At 38.3% G+C, this 24,071-nt stretch overlaps 1 protein-coding gene across 24 annotated transcripts in view; it reads left to right on the forward strand.

Annotated features, from left to right (window-relative positions):
• Positions 1 to 24,071, forward strand: part of RBFOX1 (RNA binding fox-1 homolog 1) — a 1,746,265-nt gene that overhangs the window by 296,253 nt on the left and 1,425,941 nt on the right. For all 24 annotated transcript variants that reach the window (XM_078152767.1, XM_078152757.1, XM_078152768.1 and 21 more), the window contains exon 2: positions 22,163 to 22,234. In XM_078152767.1, coding sequence (XP_078008893.1) covers positions 22,163 to 22,234 — 72 coding nt within the window. The remainder of the gene's footprint in view (positions 1 to 22,162; positions 22,235 to 24,071) is intronic.

Raw genomic sequence — 24,071 nt, forward strand, 5'->3', positions numbered from 1 at the left:
AGCTTCCTGACTCCACATCCTGAACTCTCTCTACTGTGCTAGGTTACCTCCCTTATCAATTCAGGTGTGTTTTGATAAGACAAAATGGATAAAATATAGCAATGCATCTTTGAAACATAGCTCTAGTAAGAAAAAAAAAATGGCATCAGTAGCTAGGACTCTCTGAATACTTTATGTAGACAACTCTTCCATATACCAAAGTAGACATTGTAGCCATAATTGTGCTGGGATATAATGCAGGGCATTTTTCCACATAAAGATAACTGCATCTAGCCTTCCTTGATAGTTCTAGTACTTCCTTGAGATTACATTCTTGAAATGATGAGGCCAGCTCAAATTTTCAGTGTAGTTGTGAGACCTTTCTTGGGTTGAAATGAATACTGATAAGCTGATTATCTTCCTGAAGAAAATATGATGTCAACATTTCAGAGCTCTGAGTCTTCCTATCACTTTAGTGCCACTTTTATTCTGAAATGTCTTCCCTGGTCTGAATTAAATAAAGTAATAAGGTACTCTGAATTTCAATGTGTTAATTTTTTTTCTTTTTTTTCTCCTTTTAATGGGAAACAGGATGCTGTGTGTGGAATCTCCCTCCATAGTACCATTTAGCCTGGCATAATCAAACAAGGAACTCTTGAGTTTTTTTATTCTTTCTACAAAAATGAATTATGAAGCCAAAAAAAATAAATAAAGTGTTCTCCATGGTGTAAATAAAGCAGTAATCTCAGCAAATATATCACACTAGGTCGGAGAGGGTTTTGTCTTTCTTTTTTTTTATTTTTCCCCCCTCTTCTCTACCACAGTCCAGTTTATGTTTCTATGTATTCTTGGCACATTAATCTTGGTAATAGAAATAGAAAGCTACTTTTCATTGAGAAATAGACTCAAAATAAAATATGATTAATGAACAAAGTGGCTATGCATTCCCAATGATGTGCTTTGTATGCCAGGCCTATAAATATGTCTAAATCACACCCACAGTGGAGTTTTCTGATTGCTATATCTGTTTCTGCCCTTTTATGTTAGCTGAACTGGTGGGTTGTTTCAGCTTCCCACCTAAGTCGTGCCCCAGAAAGAGGTCAATTGGACTCTCACAAGTAGTCTTCTGCTGGTAGCCACTGGATTAGTGGAAAGCGGGTACTGTGAGAGGGTACAGTGGGTAATGAAGTTTGCATTTCAAAGAAGAAAGGTTATTGTTTCAATTACAGGCAATATTTATTCTGGTGAGTTAGCCACTTTAATCTTTCTGTGCCCAAGAGGTCATATACTGGTTTGGGACAACTATTAACAGTGGCATACTAGGCAACTTCAGATGATATGGGAAGGATGCTAATGAAGAGAGACCTGGACTTGGCATCAGAAGGCCATGGTTTCAAATCCCAGCTCTGTTAATATTTCTGTGATATTGGCTAAGAAACTTGATCTCTTTGGTCCTCTGTTTCCTCATTTCTGAAATGAAGGAAATTTGGACTGGTTGACCTCTAGATCCCTTCTAGCTCTGTATCTGTTATGAAGTCAAAAAGTTTCCTTGGTATGTGTTTCAATTTATATGTCTGTACTTTGGCTGTGGGATGAAGTGGAAAGCTGTTATTTTCTGTAGGTGTAAATTTCTTTATTAGGAGACCCTATTTGAGATACAACATGATGTAGTGGAATCAGGAAGATGTGAATTCAAATCCTATCTCAGATACTTACCATTTTTGTGACTGATCAAGTAACTTAACATTCTCATCTCAGAGCACACTAGCCTGGACTGGTTACTTATAATGGAACAGTGTATATCTTCATACAAATACACATATGCACACACACACACACACACACACACACACACACAGACCTGCTAGTCATGGCAAATAAGTGTTTATTCATGCTTTTGGATCCTATATTCTTCCTATCTCTCTAACTCCCTGGTAGCAGTTGTATCATTCCAGTTCTTAGGCAAATGGTAACATCAAATTTTTAGTGAGTGAATGGTAGTGCCACAGAAAGAAATAGAGAAGTCAGAAGGTAGCACAAGTTTGGGTTTTATGAATGTTAATTTTGAGGTGCTGGCAGAATGGTAAGATTGCAAGATGTATTGTAGGGAGTTGGGGATTTGGGTCTACATCTCAGAAGTAACGTAAGACTAGAGATAGAGATTTGGAGGTTGTATCTGCTTAAAAGTGGTACATGGAAGTTTAGTGCTGGAGATTACCAAGGGAGAAAGTATTTATGTGTGTTTATGGATGTGTGTGTGTGTGTGTGTGTGTGTATACATGTATCTCTGCACATACATACAAATATACACATACAAAGAGAGAGAAAGGGGGCAGCTAGGTGGAGCAGTGGATAGAGCACCGGCCCTGGATTCAGGAGGACCTGAGTTCAAATCTGTCCTCAGCCACATAACACTTACTAGCTGTGTGACCCTGGGCAAGTCACTTAACCCCATTGCCTAGCCAAAAAAGGGAGAGAGAGAGAGAGAGAGAGAGAGAGAGAGAGAGAGAGAGAGAGAGAGAGAGAGAGAGAGAGAGAGAGAGCAGTAAGACAGACCCTTAAGTTATATCATTATTGAAATATCATTATTGAAAAGTTTAGGAGAATGAGGAGTCAAAAGATGTATGAAAGAAGTGACATGAGAATCAGGAGAGTATAGTATCTGTGAAACTAAGAGAGGGCAGAAGATCCAGGAAGAGGGGATGATTAACAGATTCAAAACCTGAAGAGATCAAGGAGGATGAAGCATTCTAAAAGGCCATTCAAATGGGAAGTTAGAATGTCTATACTTATTGTAGATACGGTAGCTTCAGTAGAATAGAGAGTAGGAGTGCAGTTGCAGAAAAGTTGGGAAAGTGGGTCAGGACTGGGACTGAGGTATCTGGTGTAATAATCAATCAATAAGTATATATTAAGTACAAACTGGTAGCTAGCATTTATATAGCAGTAAGATTTGCAAAGTTTTTTATATATTTTATTTCATTTAATCCTCACATCAACCCTGTGAGGAAGGTTAAGTACTATTTTTGTCCTGATATTACAGATGAGGAAACTGAGACTGAAAGAGGGTGAGTGACCTGGTTATTGTCAAGGTTAGTGTCTTTGAGAATAAGATGTGAACTCAGGATTTCTTAATTCCAAGTTCAGCTCACTAGTATGTCATCTAGCTAGCTAGTAGGTAATGCTTTTAAAAAAAAGATTAATAATGAAGAGAAAGAGAGATGGGGGTGGCATCTGGATAAATTAGGAGGGTCAGTGGATATCCTTTTTAAGATTAGAAAGGCCTGACTACACCTGTAGAAAGATGAAAAGGAGCCAGAAGTGAAACAGAGTTTGAAGATGCATGAGAAAGGGGAATGATGAGTTCTGGGGTCAGGTTCCAGAGGACCCTGTCTGGGACAGAACAGATAAAAGCATTACCCTATGTGAAGAGCAGGGATGTGTGACCAGAGAGCAGGAGGAAAAGAGAGGATAATGATGCTAAGAAGGTAGTGATTATGAGAGGAGAGAAGAAAATATTTTTGAAAAATCACTGTGGAAATGGGGAAGATATTAAGCACTTAACTATTTACCAGGCAGTGTGCTAAGTACTCTAAAAATAGTATCATGTTCAGTCCTCACAACAGGTAGGTGTCATTATTATCCCCATGTTACAGTTGAGGAAACTGAGGCAAGCGTAGGTTAAGTGACTTGCCCAGGCACACACAGCCAGTAAGTGTCTAAGGTGGGGTTTGAACCTGTCTTTAGTCTTCCTGACTTTAGGCCCATGCACTGTGCCAAGCTTGGCTAGGAATAAGATAATAAGTAAAGATAAAGTAAAAGTCAAGAAAGCAGAATTTATGACCCAGTTGTGCTTATTTACTCTGTCAGTGCTAATTAGTCAGGAAACAAAGGAGGAGAAATTATATGATGGGCATTATCAACATGAACGAGGATTCATAGACTGAGAGCAGTAGAAGGTCAGGGGAAAGGACTCAAAGCAGAGGTATACTGGAGCCAGCTCAGACTATCTCCAGAGACCTGACTGTTAAATTTGTATTGTGAGTATTTACACCTCAGAAATCAGCAAGTTACAAATTAGGGTTTGATTGATTGTTTTGCTGATTGGCTAGACTCAGGAAAGAGATGGAGAAAATGTTCACAATAGGTTAAAGTTACAAATGTGGTATTCATAATGGTGTGGTTAAACACTGACCAATATACCATTGATTCGAGGGTAGTATCAAGGGAGTCATTAATATCAGGGTAGGATATACAGATAAATCCATTAGAGGTTGAGGAGACTGAGAGAATAGGAACATGTCATCAAAATGAAAGATGACAGTGGGGTGAAGCTGGATGGTGCAGTGGGCAGAGCACAGAGCCGGGACTCAGGAAAACCTAAGTTCAAATCTGGCCATAGCCATTTACTAGCTGTGTGACCCTGGATGAGTCATTTAACCTCTGTTTGTCTCAGTTATCTCATCTATAAAATCAGGATAATAATAGTATCTACCTTCCAGGGCTGTTTTGAGGATCAAATGAGAAAAGAATTGTAAGATGCCTAGTATTATAGTGCCTGAACACATATTAAGTACTATATAAAATTTAGTTATTATTATTATATGTCAGAGCATAGGAGAAAAAGAGGGCTAGATTATGTTTCAGGGAGTTGAATTTCAAATTTCTGAATCTCAGAAGAGATGTAATTCCAAGAGATGGTCTAAGGAGGGCTGTCATATTAGTATATATGTATGTGTGTAGCTGAAGAGGACTAGAGAAAGAAGTCATTGGAGTTGAAGATTATGAGAAAGGAAGAGGTCAGATTGCTAGAGGTGTTATCAATATAATTATTGAAGTGCTTGAGAGAAATGGCAAGGGATGGGCTAGAGAGGTAGAATATGGACTAGGTACTAAATTCATTGAAAAAGGAGAATGACATGGATGTTAGCATGAGTTGATTGTGTAGATCTTGAAAAAGGAGAGTCATTAAGAAATAGTGACAGAAAGTAGGAATATGTTCTTCTTGTGCATTAGTAGAACTGGGAGAAATGGTCACCAGTGATTAGGATCATAAGAGATGTGATATCCATAGCCTAGAGCCAGGTTTTTGTTAAAGCATAAAAGTTAGAAGTAATGTTACTTGAAAAAAATTGAGATAGAGAATCCAGTCAAGAAAGGTGGTATAGTGAAGTGGAAAGAATGCTGGATTTGTTATTGGGGAAGATCTGGGTTTGAATCCTGACTTTGCTACTTAATACCTGAGTAACCATGAGCAAGTCACTTAATAGCTCTGGGGTTCCTCTGTAAAATGAGCTGGTTGGCCTACCCCCTTCTAACTCTAAACCTGTGGATGGTTTAACTGTAAACCAGCTTATAGTTTCTGGAGAATTGAGTGTAGCTCAGAAGCAGAATGGCTTAGGCACTGTGTTATAATGGGATTGAAGAGAGATAAGGGTGAATAGAATAGAAATGAGGATTTGGGAAGAGGTAGTGTGGGCATGCCTTTTAGGCAATAGGATGAGACAGGATGATTGGGATAGGGGAGCCAATAAAACAGAAGGTAGGTTGCTGTGGCATGCTTTCCTGGCAGAACTAAACTGAGAGAAGATTTGCAGAGTTAATCCTCTCCGGAGTTTGAGATAGAATTTAGAACCAATCTTTTGCAGTGTGAGCCTCTGAGAGATATCTCTTCTAGGTTGGCCCAGAGCCCTTGATCTAGGAAGCAGGTCTAAAGTCTCAAAGCAATAGATTTCAGGGCTCATTAGGCAGGAAAGGACTATTGAAGGGATATCTTGTCTCTGGGTTTTCTCACTCAAGGCCACAAAGAGCTACTGGATATATTTTCAGATTTCTCTGGATTTCTCCTCCACATGGATCTCAGCTTGTTGACTAAGTCAACAAGGCATTGGGTCTCTCTGCTCTTGGCTAAGGGGTTCTGTGTTCATTAGGGCTGAAGAGATAACTGACCTTCTTGAGATATCTCCTTCAGGGGTGCTGTGCCTCTTTGTTTGAGGGAAGAAGGTTTTTAGTCTGTGATTTTTCCCTTTTCCTGCTTCTGTATATCTCTGCCTTCTTGGATGGCATTTCTGCAGTTAATAACTCTTCTTTGACTACCAAGAAGGAGCATCGGAATATGGTAGATGGAACGGTACCCTTGGAGTTGGGAATACCTCAGTTCACCTTGCCTGAGATACTTGTTAGCTATTTAAACCCAGGCAAATCACTTAACCTTGTCTCAATAATCACTTAACTAATCTTAGCTTCAATTTCCTGATTTTTAAAATGAGAAGGTTGGACTTTATCGTTCTCTGAGATCCTTTATAGCCCTAAGTCTGTGATACCTGGATTGGATTTTTTCTCTATTTTAGAAAAGAAATGGCTTATTCACAAATCAAACCTGCACCTTTGTTCTCCCTCCAACTGCCATCCTCCCCCACGTGAATAAATGAAAACAGGGACTGGTTTTGTTTTGGTTTTTTGGATTTTTTTTTTAGTCTCAGTCTTCCCTGTACCGGGCATAGTGTCTGGCCCCAGTAAACATTGATTAAATGTTTGTTGAATGTTGAATAAATGAGTAAGTAGCACAGTTTTACCAGGCCATCTAATGGTTGGTTGGCACAAAATAGTACAGTAGGATCATAGATTAAGAGATGGAAGGGACGTCAGAAGTCATCTAGTCCAATATCTTTATTTCATAGCTAAGGAAACTAATGCCCAAGAAGGCTAAGTGACTTAAATCAGAAGGTGAATAAGCATCAGAGGGAGTATTTTAATCCATGTGCTTCTACTTAGAGTCAAATACTAGCACATTCCTTTATAACCCTGCAATTTTGGAGGGAGTTACCCAATATGACCTATTTAAGGCATTTTTTTTCCCTGTGTGAAAAATGTACTGTATGTCTTTGAACTTATATTGCTACACTTGGTCCTAAAACAGACACTGATTCAAGTCTCCCCTCCCATAATCATTAATTGTTTGGCTGGACCATGGGTTCCCAAAGTGGGCGATGCTGCCCCCTGGGGGGCATTGGAATGATCCAGGGGGCCGTGGTAGTTTGAAATGACGCAAATTTAAACAAACAAACAAACAAACAAACTGGTTAAAGGATTTAAGAAAGTAGATTGGGGGTGGGAGGAATGCACTGAGTAATTTTTTTAAAAGGGGGTGGTAGGCCAAATAAGTTTCGAAACCTCTGCTAGACATACAATTTTACTTAATTTTCCTAAGCCTTAGTTTACTCATCTGCATTATGGGCTTACCAAGAATACTTAACTCAGGATTTTTTTAAAGATCAGATAATAGTTCCAAAGTATGTTGTAAAACGGAAAACATTGTATAAATGTCAGATACAATGATAATTATGGTGATTATTTCACTGTCTGCAGGATCTTTGTTTCTTTCTGGGCTTTTAATAGTGCCTCTTCTGAGCAGAGTGAAATTACCCTTCCTTTCCCCTTGTCCTTTATTTGCTATTCCTTTGATTGCTTCAACAATCATTCATTAAGTTCCTTCTATCTACAAGGCATTGAGTGTAGATGCTTTCCTCCTAATGGGTAGAGACATAAGGGAAGGGAATACCACATTCACAGATTTAAGTAAATGCAAAAGTCATTTGAGGGAGTGAGTGAGTATGAGATTGCTAACAAGTTATGTATGTTTGTGTGAAAGAATCAGTAGAATGTGTGAGGGGGAGTAATGGGAAATCAGTCTAGAGCAGGGATTTTTAACCCAGGGTCCACAGACCTCCAAGTTCTATGTCTATGGATAAATGGATATGGATATGGATATGGATATGGATATGGATATGGATATGGATATGGATATGGATATGGATAAATAACAGGGAGTCTTTGAACTTAGATGGGAAAAATCACTTCTTTATTTCGAGATATCAGTTTCCTTTGAAATGCTTTATGTTTTCTTTTATAAATGTGAAAACACTATACAGAGAAAGATTCATAGACCTCACTAGACTTCCAAAGGGATCTACAACTAACACACTCAAACACATACACACATGCGCATGCATATGCACACACATATATGTGTGCAGTTGAGAACCTCTGTTCTAGAAGTGATTGGAGCCAGATTACAAAGGGTTTTAAATGAAAACCAGGAAGGAGAGTTTGCCATTTATCTTAGAACCATTATATACATTCTTGCTGATTGTCTCTTCATCGACTCTAAAAAACCCCCAAAACAACCGTATATCCTCTAAAAATGTAGAAAGCTTAGAGTTCATCATATTCCAAAACCTAATGAGGTTTTAGAAAGAGAATTACAGAAGTCTCCCCTCCTTTTTTCTATCCATATTTCTTCTTCTTTTTTGCTGTAAATGAGGCCCAGTGCTTTGGACTGCTTCCACTTGGAAGGCCCCGCTTCCTAAGAACAATTTTTTGAACATCTTGTAGATTTGGATGTTTGGTTATGTCATGCCAAGTGAGCGCGATGCAGGGTTCTACAGAAGTCACACTGACCCATGGGTTCCAGACAAGGTTTGACCTAGATTGTCTTCAAGTAGTCATGTGGATGAACTCAAACTTCACCAGATAATCATGCAACTCACTAATTTCTGGCTCCACTTGGCTTTCTGAACACAGCTTCGTGATGTTTTCCAGTCGAATACATTTCCCCCTGGCTAGTTCTAATTTTATCCAGTTTGCAGTAATCAAGTCCCATGAATATACTTTCTTTTTAACGGCTTCCCACCAAGTGCTTTGAATTTGATGTCCTGTAAGATGTACTTGGGAAAAATACACCTTGAAATTTCCCTTGAGTGAAACTTCTCTTTTCAACTGGTGTCAGGAGAAACTTTGGAGTATAATAAAAGGAACCTTGGTACTCTATAGAGCACCCTGTTATCTGTAACGGGTTCAAATACAATTTCTCAGAGAAGCTTGTTGTACCTTGGCTTTTTTCTCCCCGACCTGATATTCTAAGGATTTCCTTTGAGTACACACGGCCATCTCCTTTTGACAGACAGTGCAAATTAAAAGATATGGCGAGGCACAGGAACTGGGGACCCAAACATGCCCCCTGGGTTTTCATTTACAGTTAGGCACTACAGACGCAATTATTGCTGACAGAAACTCAGAGGCCGGTGGCAGAGTGCATGTGACGGGAGTCTCATGCCAAACAGTAATTGGGAAGATTATTTTTAATCAGAGCATATCCTACAGCCCAAACATTAGAAATCTCCTGTAAGGCTGAGACAGGAAATTAAACTGAGACCAACAATAAGCCTCAAAATTGGGGTAATATTGTTAGGCACCTAATGCTTGCAAAGCCCTCTGCTGCAGGGATCTGACTCTCTCCACAGGGATACCTTCTCAGGTAGGGTGACTGATGTGGTAACCTGAGCCCTTATTATCAGGGTGAACCCAAATTAAAAGTAGCGGCCAAACTAATTGATATTTATTGCACTGATTGGGCATGACGGGGCAAATGGAATCCTTTGAGGAAAGGAAACAATTGTATTTGCTTAACAAAGCTGGTTTCTACATTGTTCTGATATGCAGGATTGTAATTACCTGAATGGTTTTCCTTACTGTTTCTTGAATTGGAATTTAAAAAACAAACAAACAAGGGGCTGATTAGTAGGATTAAGGGGTATATAAAATAGATAATAACCAATTCCTTATAATAATAATAATAATAATCGGCATTAATGTACTGATCTATATGTATGACAATTTAATCTTCACAACAACCCTCTGAGATAGATGCTGTTATTATCCCCATTATGCAAATAAAGAAACTGAGGCTTAGAAAGACCTAGTGATTTGCCCAGGTTCAGAGAACTAGTAAGCGAGTGGATGGGGCAGGATTTCAACTGAGGTTTTCCTGACTTTAGATCAAGCACTCTATCCATTAAACCACACTGCCTCTTGACCAAGGTAGCAGTTCAAAAGACTCTAAGGTGGTTGAATTTTTTGTTTCTTTGCTTTTATTCCTGAATGTTTGACCCAGATGAACAAAAGGAAAAGTGGACCATCGGTATAGAAGCAGCCAGCTAACTCTTTCCTCAGGGAAAACTAAAGTTCAAATAGGGACCCGGAGATGCTATTTTGGGCACTACAGACAAGACTCCTTAGATGATAACAAGGTCAGACTTGATCTATGGCATGTCTACCATGTGTAATATAAAATAAGCAGTCTCTTACATGTGAGACGTTGTGCCTTGTTCTTCAGGGTTATAGAATATAAAATGTCATTTAGGGTACAATCCCAATTTGGCTATGAGAACAACAGATCAGCCCAAGTATGTCTGGTAGTTAATTCACATGATGGGACTGGAGCTCCTGCTTGACTCAGGATAGCTGTTCAAAATTGCAGGCTTCAGTTGTGTTGCATCAGATAAAGTATACCGCTCGGATATTGAGTCATCTGGCTTTCCCTTGGAAGGTTTTCCTTTATCTCTGATGTGAGCAAATTCCCACTAGACAACATCACTTGCTCCTAACCAAACAGAGCTCAGTGCACATCAGCGCTCTTACTCAGATAGTCTTTTCTGAAGCCCAGAAACAAGTGTGCACCTGATACTAGAAAAATTACTTATTAGCACAAATCACTCCACTCAACAACATTGCTATCAACAAATTACATGCATTAGGCACCTTTGGAGGCTTGATTCTTGTTATCTACATGTGCTGCAGATCTGTCTCCCAGACCCTTTCTTTGAAAATTGTTATTGTTGTTGTTTGTCCTTTGTTCTCAAGAGGACCATGACATCAGGAAGGAGATGTCATGACTTGCAAGTGAATGGGATTACAGTGAGGCAGGGCTATGCAAACTCCACAGCCTCACTCTCTCCTCCAGAGCCATCTGCATCCAGTGGCAAGATACAGATCAGGATGACTGAATATGGTCTCACATGCAATGAGAGACTTTGGCCTTTTTAAGCTAAGGTCTCGTTTTGGTAAAGCCTAAGGGTATCTTCTCAGAATGACATTTTAGAATAACTGATTGTTATTCCCAGGTCTCATTTTGTCTGAGGCAATGACCATTCAATGATTAAGTCTAGTAAAAATGAGGCAAAGAATGGCCTCTTTCATATAGTCAAAAAATAAAAAAAATTTAAAAAAAAAACGTAAAATTAATCTGGGAAGGGAAGGATCAGGGTTTCTGGCCAAAAAAGAAACAGTTGCTGTTTATGCTTACTCTGAACCATCAAAATCCTAACAGTGACCAAATGAGGCCTGGGCTGGGACCTATTGTTGGCCAGTCAATGACAGCCAGAGTAATTTGGGTTTAAGGCATGGCCCATAAGAAAAAAAAAAAGAAATGTAGTCCATAAACTTCAAGATGTCTTGCTAGATTTCAGTGATCACTTTGGGCAGAGCACCCACAGGTAAGGGTATATAGTTCCCTATGTAGACAGAGGGAGAGCAGGGAGGGAGGGGGAAAAGGAAGAAAGAGGGGATGGAGGAAAGAAGGAAGGAAGGAAGGAAGGAAGGAAGGAAGGAAGGAAGGAAGGAAGGAAGGAAGGAAGGAAGGAAGGAAGGAAGGAAGGAAGGAAGGAAGGAAGGAAGGAAGGAAGGAAGGAAGGAACTGCATTGCCTAATTGGAATAGCCAGTTGGTTCCCCAGTAGGGCAGCTATTACTATACTACTACTCACCGGTTATTTTTCCTTCATTCTCAAAGAGGACCATGACATCAGGAAGGTGATGTAATGATTTGCAAGTTAATTGGATTTAAGTGAGGGAGGGCTGTGCAAAGTCCACCAGCCTTACTCTCTCCTCTGGAGCCATATGGGTCCACTGGCAAGATGTAGATCAGGATGACTGGAAATGTCCCCTTCTTTGGAAATTACCCACTGAGGAAAAGAAGCAGAACAAGTCCTCTTACATAAAACTGTAATAAAGCATAGGAAAGAGGGGGGCAAACTTACCATTGACAATAGTCCTGAGTCCTCAGTTGCTTATCTGAATATTCTGTTGGCACAATCTTCTTGTGGTATGATAATCTGAAAAGCAGTGGGAAAACTGAGAATAGGAGGCTTGCCCCTCTTCCATTGATGGTCTTTGGAAAGCATGGAGCTTCATCACATACATTGTTTACTTGGTTGAAGGAAGTTGTCATCAAATCCTACAGTCTCAGATTTGTGAAGGGAATTCAGAGGTCTTCTAGTCCAAACAATCTATATTGGAACAAATATCCTTTCTACAAAATTTCTGAGAAGTTGTCATCTGGCCTCTGTTTTATGACCTCCAGAAATGGACAAGTTGCTTCTATCAGAAACAGCCCATTCCATTCTGAATAGCTCTACTTGGTAAGAAGATTCTAATTGTTTTGGTCTACTCCCCCAACCCCTAAATTTGCCTCTGTATCTTCTACCCTAGCACCTAAATGGTACAGTGGGTAAAGCAGTGGGCTTAGAATCAAGAAGACTCCTCATGAGTTCAAGTGCAGCATCAGGTACTTACTAGCTATGTGACCCTGGGCAAGTCACTTAACATTGTGTGCCTCAGTTCTTCATCTGTAAAATGAGTTGGAGAAGGAAATGGTAAACCACTCCTAGTATCTTTGCCAAGAAAGCCCCAAATGGTGCCACAGAGAGTTGAACATGACAGAAATGACTCAGCAACAAGCTTGTACCAGTTCTACCTAGCTCTGCCTTCTGGGCAAATAAAACGAGCTTAAAACCTTTTCCACAGCTGAGATTCTTAACCTGAGGTCTATAGGTAATGGGAGAGGAGGGAACTGCCTTTGAATAGACTGCAGAACTTCAGTGGGAAAACAACTACATCTTTATTTTCAATGCCTTCTAACTTCAATCCTTTTTTTTTTTTTATCAGTTATTCTAAAATGTCATTCTGAGAAAACATCCTTAGGCTTTACCAAACTGCCAAAGGCATCCATGATACAAGAAGGGATACATGGCACTATTCCACCACGCACCTTCAGGTACTTGAAGCCTGCTATCATGCGTCCACCTTCCCCTCCACAGTCTTATAATCTTCAGCTTCACCATCACATGTTACTTCAACCAATATTTACATGTCACGGTGTCAAGTCCCCCTCACTATCTTCATTGCCTTCCTTCAAACCAGCTTCCATCTTTCCAAAAATGAGGTGCCCCAAATGGAACACAATATTCCAGATATGTTGTGACCAAAGCAGAGTATAGCATGACTATCACCACCTCATTTTAGAAACTGCCTGCATTAGTGTGGCTTACTATATTTTGCCTGTCACCATGACATACTGTTGACTCATACTGAGCCCATAGTATACTAAAATCCTTGGGTCTTTTTCACTCAAATTCTTGTCTAGGCATGTCTTCTCCATCCTGTAACTTATCTTCTTGATTCCTTTGAACTCACATGTATGTCTTTATTCCTGATAAATTGGACTCCATCATTTTAGCCTGTCAGATCATGTTGGATGACTGAATCAAGATCTAAAGCGTTAGCTATTCCTTTTGATGCTGTCATCCCAAATTTGATAACATTGTTAGCTATTCCTTCTTTCAAGTAATTGAATATATATACATATATATATATACATATACGTACATATATGTGAGTATGTATGTGTCTGTAGATATATATATATATATTACACATACTGCATACATACACATATACATCTATGTTATATATGCACACTATATCTGTATCTATATATGTTTAATCATTTTTCAGTTATATCTGAGTCTTCATGACCCCATTTCAGGTTTTCTTGGCAAAGATAATGGAGTGTTTTGCCATTTTTTTCCTGCAGTTCATTTTATATATGAGGAAACTGAGGTAAATAGGATTAAGTGACTTGTCCAGGGTCATATAGCTAATAGGTATCTGAGTCCCAATTTGACCTCATGAAGATGAATCTTCCTGATTCCAAGCTCAGTGCTCTATCCACTGCACCACCTAAGTGCTACACACACACACACACACACACACACACACACATTATATATATATGTTATACACACACTATATATAGTAAATATATATGATATAGTATATATATATGTGTGTGTGTATATATAGTAAAACTATACATATATGTATAGTTTTACAAAAAGAATAAGACCTGGAACATGTCCCTGAGACACTTCATTAAGGTTGTTCTTCCAGGTTAACATTGGTCCATTAATCACTGCTCGCTGGGTCTGGTCATTGAATCAGTTTGAAGTTCACCTAACTATTATTATCCATCTACTTCTTTCCCTCTGGTCCACAAAGATACCATGACATACTTTTGACAAATATTTTCCTGTAGTTCAGGTATCTTCTATGCATTAGTATTTCTTTGACCTGATAGTCAGGCCAACCTATTGAAAAAAGAGAGAAGGATCATCTGACATGGCACAGTCTTAATAAAGTCATGTCTCTTCTTTTTGATTACCTCTTTCATTTCTGCATGTATACTTCCCATCATATTAATTAAATGTGCTTGGAATTTGACATTGAAGTCAAGCTTACTTACTTATAGTCTAAAGAATTCCTTTACATTCGCACCACCCTTCCATTTCTCCGCATTAAAAAAAATCAACAATTGATCAAAATCATATCTGAAAGTTCTTTCAATATCATGTGATATCAAGTTAAGTCAAGAAGCATTTATGTTAAGCATTTACTATTTTTCTAGTCTGATGACTTGAACCCACTGAGAACTGCTAGGAGCTCTCTTTCTATCTCCTCAATTATCTAGCCTTGTGTCAGAAACAATTTTTAAGACAGTGCCTTATGCATCTGCCTAGACCAGAAGCAGAGGGCATGGTAGTGAATTCAGGAATAGCACATTCATCTGTGTTATTAATCCCTTTATTCTCATTCACTGTAGGCTTTTCTCTTCTATTAGCACTCTTCAACTATGGTATAAATTTAGTAGGAATGTTCCTGAGCTCAGTTCTCCAAGGGTCTGAGAGTTCCTCCAATGAGTTTTCACTAGTAATTTTAAACTAGAGAGTCTCTCTGAAAGCTTTAAAAATATTTGTAGTTTCCCCAGTTCTCTAAGAGGCAGCTTAGTATTTTCTCATTATGTGCTACTTGAATTTAAGCCATTCTATTGGTGCAGTGACGAATGAAATTATTTGCCATTTATTATCAATAATGGTAGTAACAACTCATATTTATAAGACTTCACCATTAATAGGGTGCTTTCCTCTCACCAATTCTTTGAGGAAAATAGCATTAATGTTGTTGTACCCATTTTACAGTTGAGAAAACTGAAACTCAGAACATTTAAGGAATTTGTCCTGGGTCATACAGCTAGTAAGTAGTAAAGCCTGGTAAAATGAAAAGAGCGCCAGATTTGGAAACAGAAGAATTAGGTTTGAATCCTGTTTTTTTTCTCTCATAATGCTTTTTACTTTTATGAACTAGGGCAAGTCACATGACTTCTCATACTGAGTTTTTTCATCTTTAAAATAGCAGGGTTGTATCAGATGAGTTGTAAGGTCCTTTCCAGATATAATTATATGCTCCTATAATCCTGTAGGGAAACTAAATGGTGCACTGGATAGAATGCTGGGCCTAGAGTCAGGAAAATTCTTCCTGAGTTCAAATCTGGCCTCATTTAACCCTGTTTGACTCAGTTTCCTCACCTGTCAAATGAGCTGGAGAAGGAAATGGCAAACTACTCCAGTATCTTTGTCAAGAAAACCCTAAAAAGGGTTAAGAAGAATTGGACATGACTGAAAAATAGCTCAACACCAACAACAATATAGTCTTATAAGCCTATAACTCAAACCCAGATTTTCCAAATCCCAGCCCAGAAAACTTTTCCCCCACACTATGCACTAATATGATGATCTTTATGCTTACCTGTCCAATAGGGTCTCATATCTTGTGCCAGAAAGAGCCTTCAAGGTTATTTAATCCAAACTTGTCATCTGAAAGTTGAGAAAACACAGCCTCTAGAAGTCAAGTGACTTGCCCAAGGTTATACAGGCAGTAAATAGCCAAGTTTACATTGCTTTCTTGAGCATCTTACTGATTCAGCTCAACTGAAAAAAGATAGGCAGTTAGTCTAGGTATTCATATTCAGACTCTCTTAAGTCTACATGCTATTCCTCCTCCCCTAAGTGACTACTTTGTGCACAGTATTATAAAGGCTCAACTAAAAATTTCCAAAATGGCCCGTAGATTTATGGCCTTTACACTGCCCACTATTGGCATCCATCATAATGAACTCCTGTCTCTTTGGGGAGTTTATGCAGAGAAGATTCAACTTCTGAATGGAGCAGGATTGCCTGATTAAAGTAAAGAATGGAAGGAAAGAGGTCATGTTGTGTAATATAATCATAACCAGTGGTACTGGTAGTACTAAAATTGGGCTAGACACAAACAGCATATAAATTAGGATAATAGGAAAAAGTGCATTGTAGATAAGCATCCACATGTGGAGTCTTTTTCTTGAACCTGAAAGTGCCCAATATGCTGTTTTCAGAGAATGGAGGGAGGTTTGACATCATCACATCTATAAAGAGAAGGCCAGGCTTTTCACAATAGGTTGCATATAGAAATGACAGATACACACAGGAAATCCATTTGGTTTAGAATGGAATGTCCCTGAGCTTAAGGTGATGAATAATTCAGTACCAGCTTGGCTCCTACCAACTGCCCATCAACGTAAATGACAACAGTGAGAGGATGTCATTCCACACATCTCCACATCTAGGTATTTTCTATGCAGAGGCTGATCCAGGGATCTCTTTTTTTTTCCACAGCCCCTTTTAATTCACTTTAATTTACTGGAAGCCCCATTAATCAAGGTAGTTGGAATTCAGTACGTAAAAAGATCCATCTATCTATATTTATATATCTATCTATATATGTGTGTGTGTATATATATATATATATATATGTATATGTATATATGTGTGCGTGTGTATGTATGTATTTCCATAGTTCAATATTCAGTAATCCATGATTTTACTAGTGCTAGTGTTTCCTCCTCATATTCAGATTGCAACCCTTTCATATGAATGGTTTTTGTGAACTCATCTTGTAGTAAGCAAGTCTCCAGTTGAGCCCCCCTGAACTTAACTAGGTTGATCCTCAAACAGCCAATCAGCAAAATGGTATCTCCCTTTTTGTCCCTAACACTTCACACAGTATTGCTATCAAGGCAGTTAGTTGGTGAAATGGATAGAGTGCTGGGCCTAGAGTCAAGAAGACCTGAGTTCACATTCAGCATTAGACACTTACTAGTTCTGTGACCCTCTGTTTGCCTCAGTTTCATCATTTATTAAATGGAGATAATAGCACATACCTTGTAGAGTAGTTGTGGGAGACAGAATGACTGATTGGGGACCTTTAGTCAAAGGCTTTTCATCTTGCTGAAGGTTCTGTGAAACCTTGCTTCTTCCTCATAGTTGTTAATATGTGCTCTTTCCCCCATCAGTTTGTATTTATTTGCATGTATGTGTTTCCCAAACACTGCCACAAAGTCCAAGCTCCTTATTTTTGTCTTTGTACTCCCAGCATCACACACGCAGTAGGTCAGAGCTTGTGCTCAATTGGTCTAGCTTTCAGGAATTCTGTTGCCTCCAAAGTAGGATTGGCAGGGAATTGGAAGAGGCTTGCCCAAAGTACATATAACTACTAAATTATAGAGTAGTAAAACCATATCTTCTGACCCCCAAATCCTGCTCTGTTTTCAGCACTAATACATTGCATAGAAATGTTGGATATGTTCCATGGGGATCCTTTCTCTCTTATCTAGCATTTCTCCTTTTCTACCCATCATATGTGCCTTCATTTGTCAAGGTACTCAAATCCATTCTGCCCTCACCACTTGACTTGATTGTGTGAGGGATGCCAAAGAAGGATTAACAAAATAGTGATTACTTATATCATGATTTGGAATTTACATAATGGTTTCCTCAAAATACTTCTAGGTAATTAAAGCAATAATATTCCCATTTTACAGGTAAGAAAACTGAGGTTTAGAGAGAAAATGGCTTGCTCACAATCATACCAATGGTATTGGAGTAAGATTATTTATGGGTAGAACAAGCTACAGTAAGTTTCTCATTGACTTTAGCTCTTTCCCTTCCTGCCAGAGATGTGTAAACCACGGAAAAGACATGAGTATTTGTTTATTGAACAACTGAGATCAGTTATACATGTGAAATCATGTAAAACATATCCCCATATTAGCCATATTTTAAAAAACCCAGAATATTATACCTCAATTTGCACTCAGAGTTCATCAGTTTTCTCTCAGGAGGTGCATAGAATTTTTTCATCCTGGGACCTTTGGAATTGTCTTGGATCATTGTATTGATCAGAGTAGATAAGTCGTTTACAATTGATCATTGCAGGATTGCTGTTGCTGTGGTCTTCCAGGTCTTCTCACCTTACTTTGTATCAGTTCATGTAGGTCTTGCCATGTTTTTTTTGTTTGTTTGTTTTGTTTTGTTTTCTGAAACCACTGCCTTCATCATTTCTTGTAGCACAGTAGTGCTCCATTGTAGTCATCTACCAAGGCTTGTTTAACCATTCCACAGTTGGTGGGCATCCCCTCAATTTCTAATTCTTTGCCGCCACAGAGGGAGTCACTATAGATGGTTTTGTACACATAGGGCCTTTTGAAAGTAAATGTATTCATATACAACTCCCAGGGTTATAGTTTTTAAAAATCGATGAATTCAACAGAATATAAGCTCCTTGAGGGTAGGAGCTATTTCATTTTTGTTTTTTGTATCCCCAACAGCTAATACAGTTCTAGCTCACAAAAGGTTTTAATAAATGTTTGTTAAATATAAAAAGAATACTTTTTTGCATTAATTGCTCAAGTGAATTTGTATTTAATACTATATGCATTTTGACTAATGTGGAAATATGTTTAATATAATTATACATATATAGCCTATATAAGATTGTGCCCTGTTTTGGGGAGGGGGAAATGAGGGAGAAAAATTTAGAACTCAATCTTATAAAAGTGAATGTTGAAAACTAAAATTGAATTTAAAAAAAATGATTAAAAAGAAAAAAGATATTATATGCATTTAAAGAAAGAAGATGGTATAGAACTTTATGGTAGACTAACTTTTTTTGTCCATAAATCTTTTCTTCTAGAGGGTGGTCAGCAAAGGGAAAGCTGCCATCAGGACATATTGTAAAACAAGTAGATTAGAAGTTGAGATAAAACCTAAATGGAAGCCGTAATCTGGGTTAATTCATGTCAGAGAAATATGTGGTGTTATGTGGTGGAAAGAGGTGAGACGTGGACTCAGAAGAAGCCTGGTTTCAAATCCCATTCTAGTACCATCTAGCCATTTAACCAGCAGAAAATCAATTAACCTATCTGAGCTTCTGTTTCCTGTTCTAAAAATGAGGATAATGCCTTATGTCTTACCTTCTAAGAGTGTTATGAGGATCAAATGAGTTAATGTTTGAAAATGCCCTTTTCAAACTTTTAAGCAATATATCAATGCCTTCATTATTGTCACTAGGATCCTTTAACTGGTTTAAGTCTCTAGCGAGACATTCAGGGGTACATAGCTGCCAGAGGAACTTTCTTCAAGTGTAGAACTGGCTGTGGCACTCTCCTGCTCAGTAAACTTTGGTGGCTCCCTATTGCTTCTAGAATAAAGTATAAATTACTCTTTGACTTTTAAGACCTTTTATTACGTATACCTGACCTACCTTTCTAATATCTTTATATGTTATTCACCATCTTGCAATCCAGTCAAGATAAACTGGCCTTTCTGTACTTCACATTTGGTATTTCATCTTCTGTCTCCATGCCTGTGTATTGGTGGTCATCCATGCTTGGAATGCCTTCCCACCTTGTCACCAAACCATAGAATCCTCTTGTTCCCACAGGACTCAGCAAACACCACCTACTACATGAAGCCTTCCCTGATTCCCTTTCTACCTCTCTCAACCACCAACCATCCTACCTTCCTACTCTATCTTGTGTTTATTTTTTATGAATTCTCTGTATACTTACATATACATTTTTTGCATGCTGGTTAGAATGGATTTTCCTTAAGAGCAGGAATTTTATTTATTTATTTTTATTTTTGTATACCTGGTTCCTACCAAGCATAGTGCTTAGTACATAATAGCTTCTTCATAAATGTGTATTGATTGATTATTTTTCATTTCCCCAAATCTTTTAAATTACATGTGTAAGAAAGGATGCCCTTTCCCAGTTTTATTACCAACAAATATTCAAAAGAGCAAATATAGGCATTAAAGTCCCTACCACATATTGTTTCAAGATCCTAGTTTATTGGTTGAGAACCCCTATTGTAGAAGAATTACAGCAGGTTTCCTAGAAATGTTTCCTGTGAGAGGTAACAGTCTCCTTTAGTCCTTGGGGCCAACAGCTTTGACTCACCAATGTAGATGCTCTTCAATTTAATCTAAGAATGAAAAGTTGACAAGTATATATAATTTACTTTTGATTATATTTCTTCTATTGCTATTGTATTTCTTGCTCCTCCAATGACTCTGAAAACAAAGTTCCCCCTTTGTAATACCATCCATCATTGTGTGGTAGTATGGCTGAGCACAGCAATCTATTAAAAAATGAAAATGAATGTACAAACAGGGTCATAAGAAAACATAGGTGGATGTGAGCAGGCTGTGACATAGAACCAATGAGGAACTATGAAGAAAAGTAAACTATACCATGATGTGGAAAACATTTGATAGGAAAAAAAGATAGGCTGGTCACATGGTAGATCAAGGGATGCTGGCAGACAGACAGCCTATAGTATTCCACTGTAGCCTTATGATGTCAGAAGAAAGTAAGGAAGGTCTCTAGTGTGTGGGAAGGGTCCCTGGAAATTATGGGAGGGCATGGTCAAGAGTGGCTTGGATGGGTTGTGGTCTGTGACATCACCAGGAATGTACAAATGAGATGAGATCACAGATCCATTTGGCTGTTGAATATTTGTTGCAAAATTAAGTAACTCTAAAAGTCTTGGTTATATTATATCCGAATAAAGGATGGTGAGAACATGCTATCCAACCATTCATGGACAAAATGCACTGAGTTTTTTTTTTTAAGCAAATTAGAAATTTAATAGGAGTAATGAGTATGATACGGTAGCTGAAAAGTATCATGGTAACGTAAGTCAGTATTTATAAAGGCAAAATGTCAGGAAAGAGGGAAGTTCATAGTCCTGCTGTGCTCTTTTCTGGTCATACCATACCTGGAATAATATGTGAAGTTCTAAAGGGGAAATTATAATGTAATGGGAGATTGGCTAATGGGGGCCCAGACCTTTAGAAGGACATTGACAAATTGGAGGGCATTCAAGGGAGCTAATAAGGATGATCAAAGTGTTCAAAAGCATCGTATATTTTTTAAAAAGTGTTGAATAAACAATGATTATTTAACTCGAAGAGGAAAAGGGGATGTCATAGCTGGTTTCAAATATTTGAAGGGCTGTCATATAGAAGAGGTTAGATATGATTTCTTTGGTAGAATGAGAAGTGGTGGGTGGAAGTTACAGAACAGTAGATTTTAATTTCATGGCAAGAAAACATTCTCCCCCCTCCCCATTTTCCTATTAATGAGAGCTATCCAAAGGTAGATAGGTTTGTCTCAAAAAGTACTGTGGTTCAGTATTTGTGCTCTTCAAGGAATTTCTCTTCAGATACTGGATTGAATGACTCTTGAGGTCCCTTCCAACTCTCAAATTTGGATTTAGAGATTACAGAACTCTATTGTCGTAGAATTGAGAGGAGAATTAGAAGCCATGTGACCAACCTCCCTCTGTGGCAGAAAATCCTCATTTAGTCATAATCTGCCTCCCTACAACTCTTCCTCGTTTGGTCCTAGTTGGATTCTAATTTTATTGTTTATGACAAGATGTCCAAATATTTGAAGATAGCAATCATGCATCTCCCCCACTTACACACAAATATATTATCTTCCATGTTAAGCATCCCAAGCTCTTTCATCATTTATGTCTCATATGACATATTCTAGGCCCTTCCTAGATCATAGTTACTCCCTTTTGATTGTGTTCCATTTTTTCATCTCTTTTTAATATTTCTTGCTAAAGCTTCAATACAATACTCTAGATATGATGTATCCAGCGGACAGTATGATTGGACCATTAGGATCCATAACAAAGCTACTCTTGGTTTCATAAAGTTTCCTTGTCTCCAGATGACAGAAAACAGAATTCAGACTCAGAAGATTTAAATGGTGACTAAATTTTTAAATAGTGTTTTAAAAGTTTCTTAATCCTAAAGATGTCTTTTTGCCTTCTCTCCTAGGAAACTGCACAGAAAACTCATGCAAGTGATACTTACAGTACTTACAGTTTTCTTGACCGGAGTCAGCATTCAGTAAGTGTTTCTTAAAAAATGTGCATGTGTGCTTACACACACACACACACACACACACACACACACACACACACACATAAACATATATGTAAAATTTAATGGCTTAAAACCGCACCAATACTTTTGGGACACCCTGTACATGTATATATACATATATATTTCTGTCTTGAGGTTCACCTGTATGAAAAGTTATTTTCTTTAGTCATGAGGTTCCTGGGAAAGCTGAACTCTACATGTCTGGGTTTTTTTGTTGTTGTTGGGTTTTTTTTTTTTGTCTGCTGCTGTAGCCTTAGTTGCAGATAAAGAGAATAAAAGGTATACTTGCTAAAATGAATCCTACTAAGAGGTGGTACTAAGTAAGGCAGCTTTCTTTAATGAATTAGCCTTTCCATTACTGGCCATAGGTTAAAATAAAATACATTTTCTCTGTTATTTTCATTCCCTACTCTTAGATTATGTTACCCTGGGGGAATACTGCCTTCCCATTCAGATGACCCCACAAAGTATAAAGAAATGCCATCGGATGCAGATTAGTTTGCAAGACCACATTTTTTCCCAGAGCCATGAAGGAGCAATTCATTTTGTTCTTTTTAAGCTTGTAGATGTGACTCCGCATAGAGATTATTGCAAAAAGGAGTTTCATCAGTTAAGATGCAGAGAGCATATTTCAGACATCTCATTTGTGTGTGTGTGTGTGTGTGTGTGTGTGTGTGTGTGTGTGTGTGTGTGTGTGTGTGTGTGTGTTGAGCTCCTAAGCACTTTCTACCTTTCTCATTGCCACCCACGCAGGTGCTTTTCTTTTCTTTTTCTTTTTTTGGAGAAGAAAGTAAGCTTTTCGTCTTTTCAAATTTCTCCACCCATTAGCAGGGTAATTTTTGTTTATAGGACTTCTCTCTTTATATATGCTTTATATACATTGCTTCCTTTAAGTCTTGCAAAAGCCTCCCTATTAGTTAGATATCACAGGTGTTACTGTTTTCATTTTGCTAATAAGGAAACTGAGGTTCAATAATTTACAATAAGAGTCAGAGGCCTAGCACTCTAACATACTATGTTGTCTCCTGATTGCTTTGTGTCTAATAACAATATCTATGGCTTCTGAATCACAAATTGGCCTGGAACATTAGGGATTGAATCCACATAGGAACCCAGCTATATGAAAGCAGGGGGAAAGAGACACCCTCCTCTCTTACCCAGCTTTCCCAAGGCACTGAAAATAAATCTGGGATGATTTAACCATTAAGATGAACTTTTTAGAAGTCTTGTTTCAGGATGTTTCAAGATGTAATTTTAGTTTTTGTTTTGGAAACTAATAGCCATAGCCAACTTTTGAAACTGAAGTCTAATTTGATATCCTAAATATCATTCCATGTCATGTCACAGCCCACCTGAAAGTGAAGACTGTGGGAATTTTTAACACGATCAGTTCTGATCAAAAAGAATTCATTTTGCCCTTCAATGGTGGGGCTTGACTCTTATTATTGTTACTGCATTTGCATATGTGAATTGAGAGAAGAAGAAAATAAAAAGGAAAGATTATGTATTAGCTGTTAGATACATCAGTATGACTGAGTGCAACCCTGATCATCCAAAGCTTGTATCACACAGGAGATTAGGGACACTGCTTTTGTTCCTCTTAATAAAGGGAATTTCATGTCTAATTCCCTATGTGCCACATCAATCCTTAAACCCTTTGAAGTTCACGTTCTAGCATTCCCTGAAAGCAGCTTGACTCTGTGGGTGGAATGGAGGGGGCTGTTTGTCATGAGACCTGCTTGGATCAGTTTGGTAGTATTGAACATGTGGGTCCTTTTAGCATTCTCTGTACTGACTGGGG

This window comes from Phascolarctos cinereus, unplaced genomic scaffold, assembly GCF_003287225.1.
Source record: "Phascolarctos cinereus isolate Bilbo 61053 unplaced genomic scaffold, phaCin_HiC Scaffold_4;HRSCAF=312, whole genome shotgun sequence".
Taxonomy (NCBI): Eukaryota; Metazoa; Chordata; class Mammalia; order Diprotodontia; family Phascolarctidae; genus Phascolarctos; species Phascolarctos cinereus.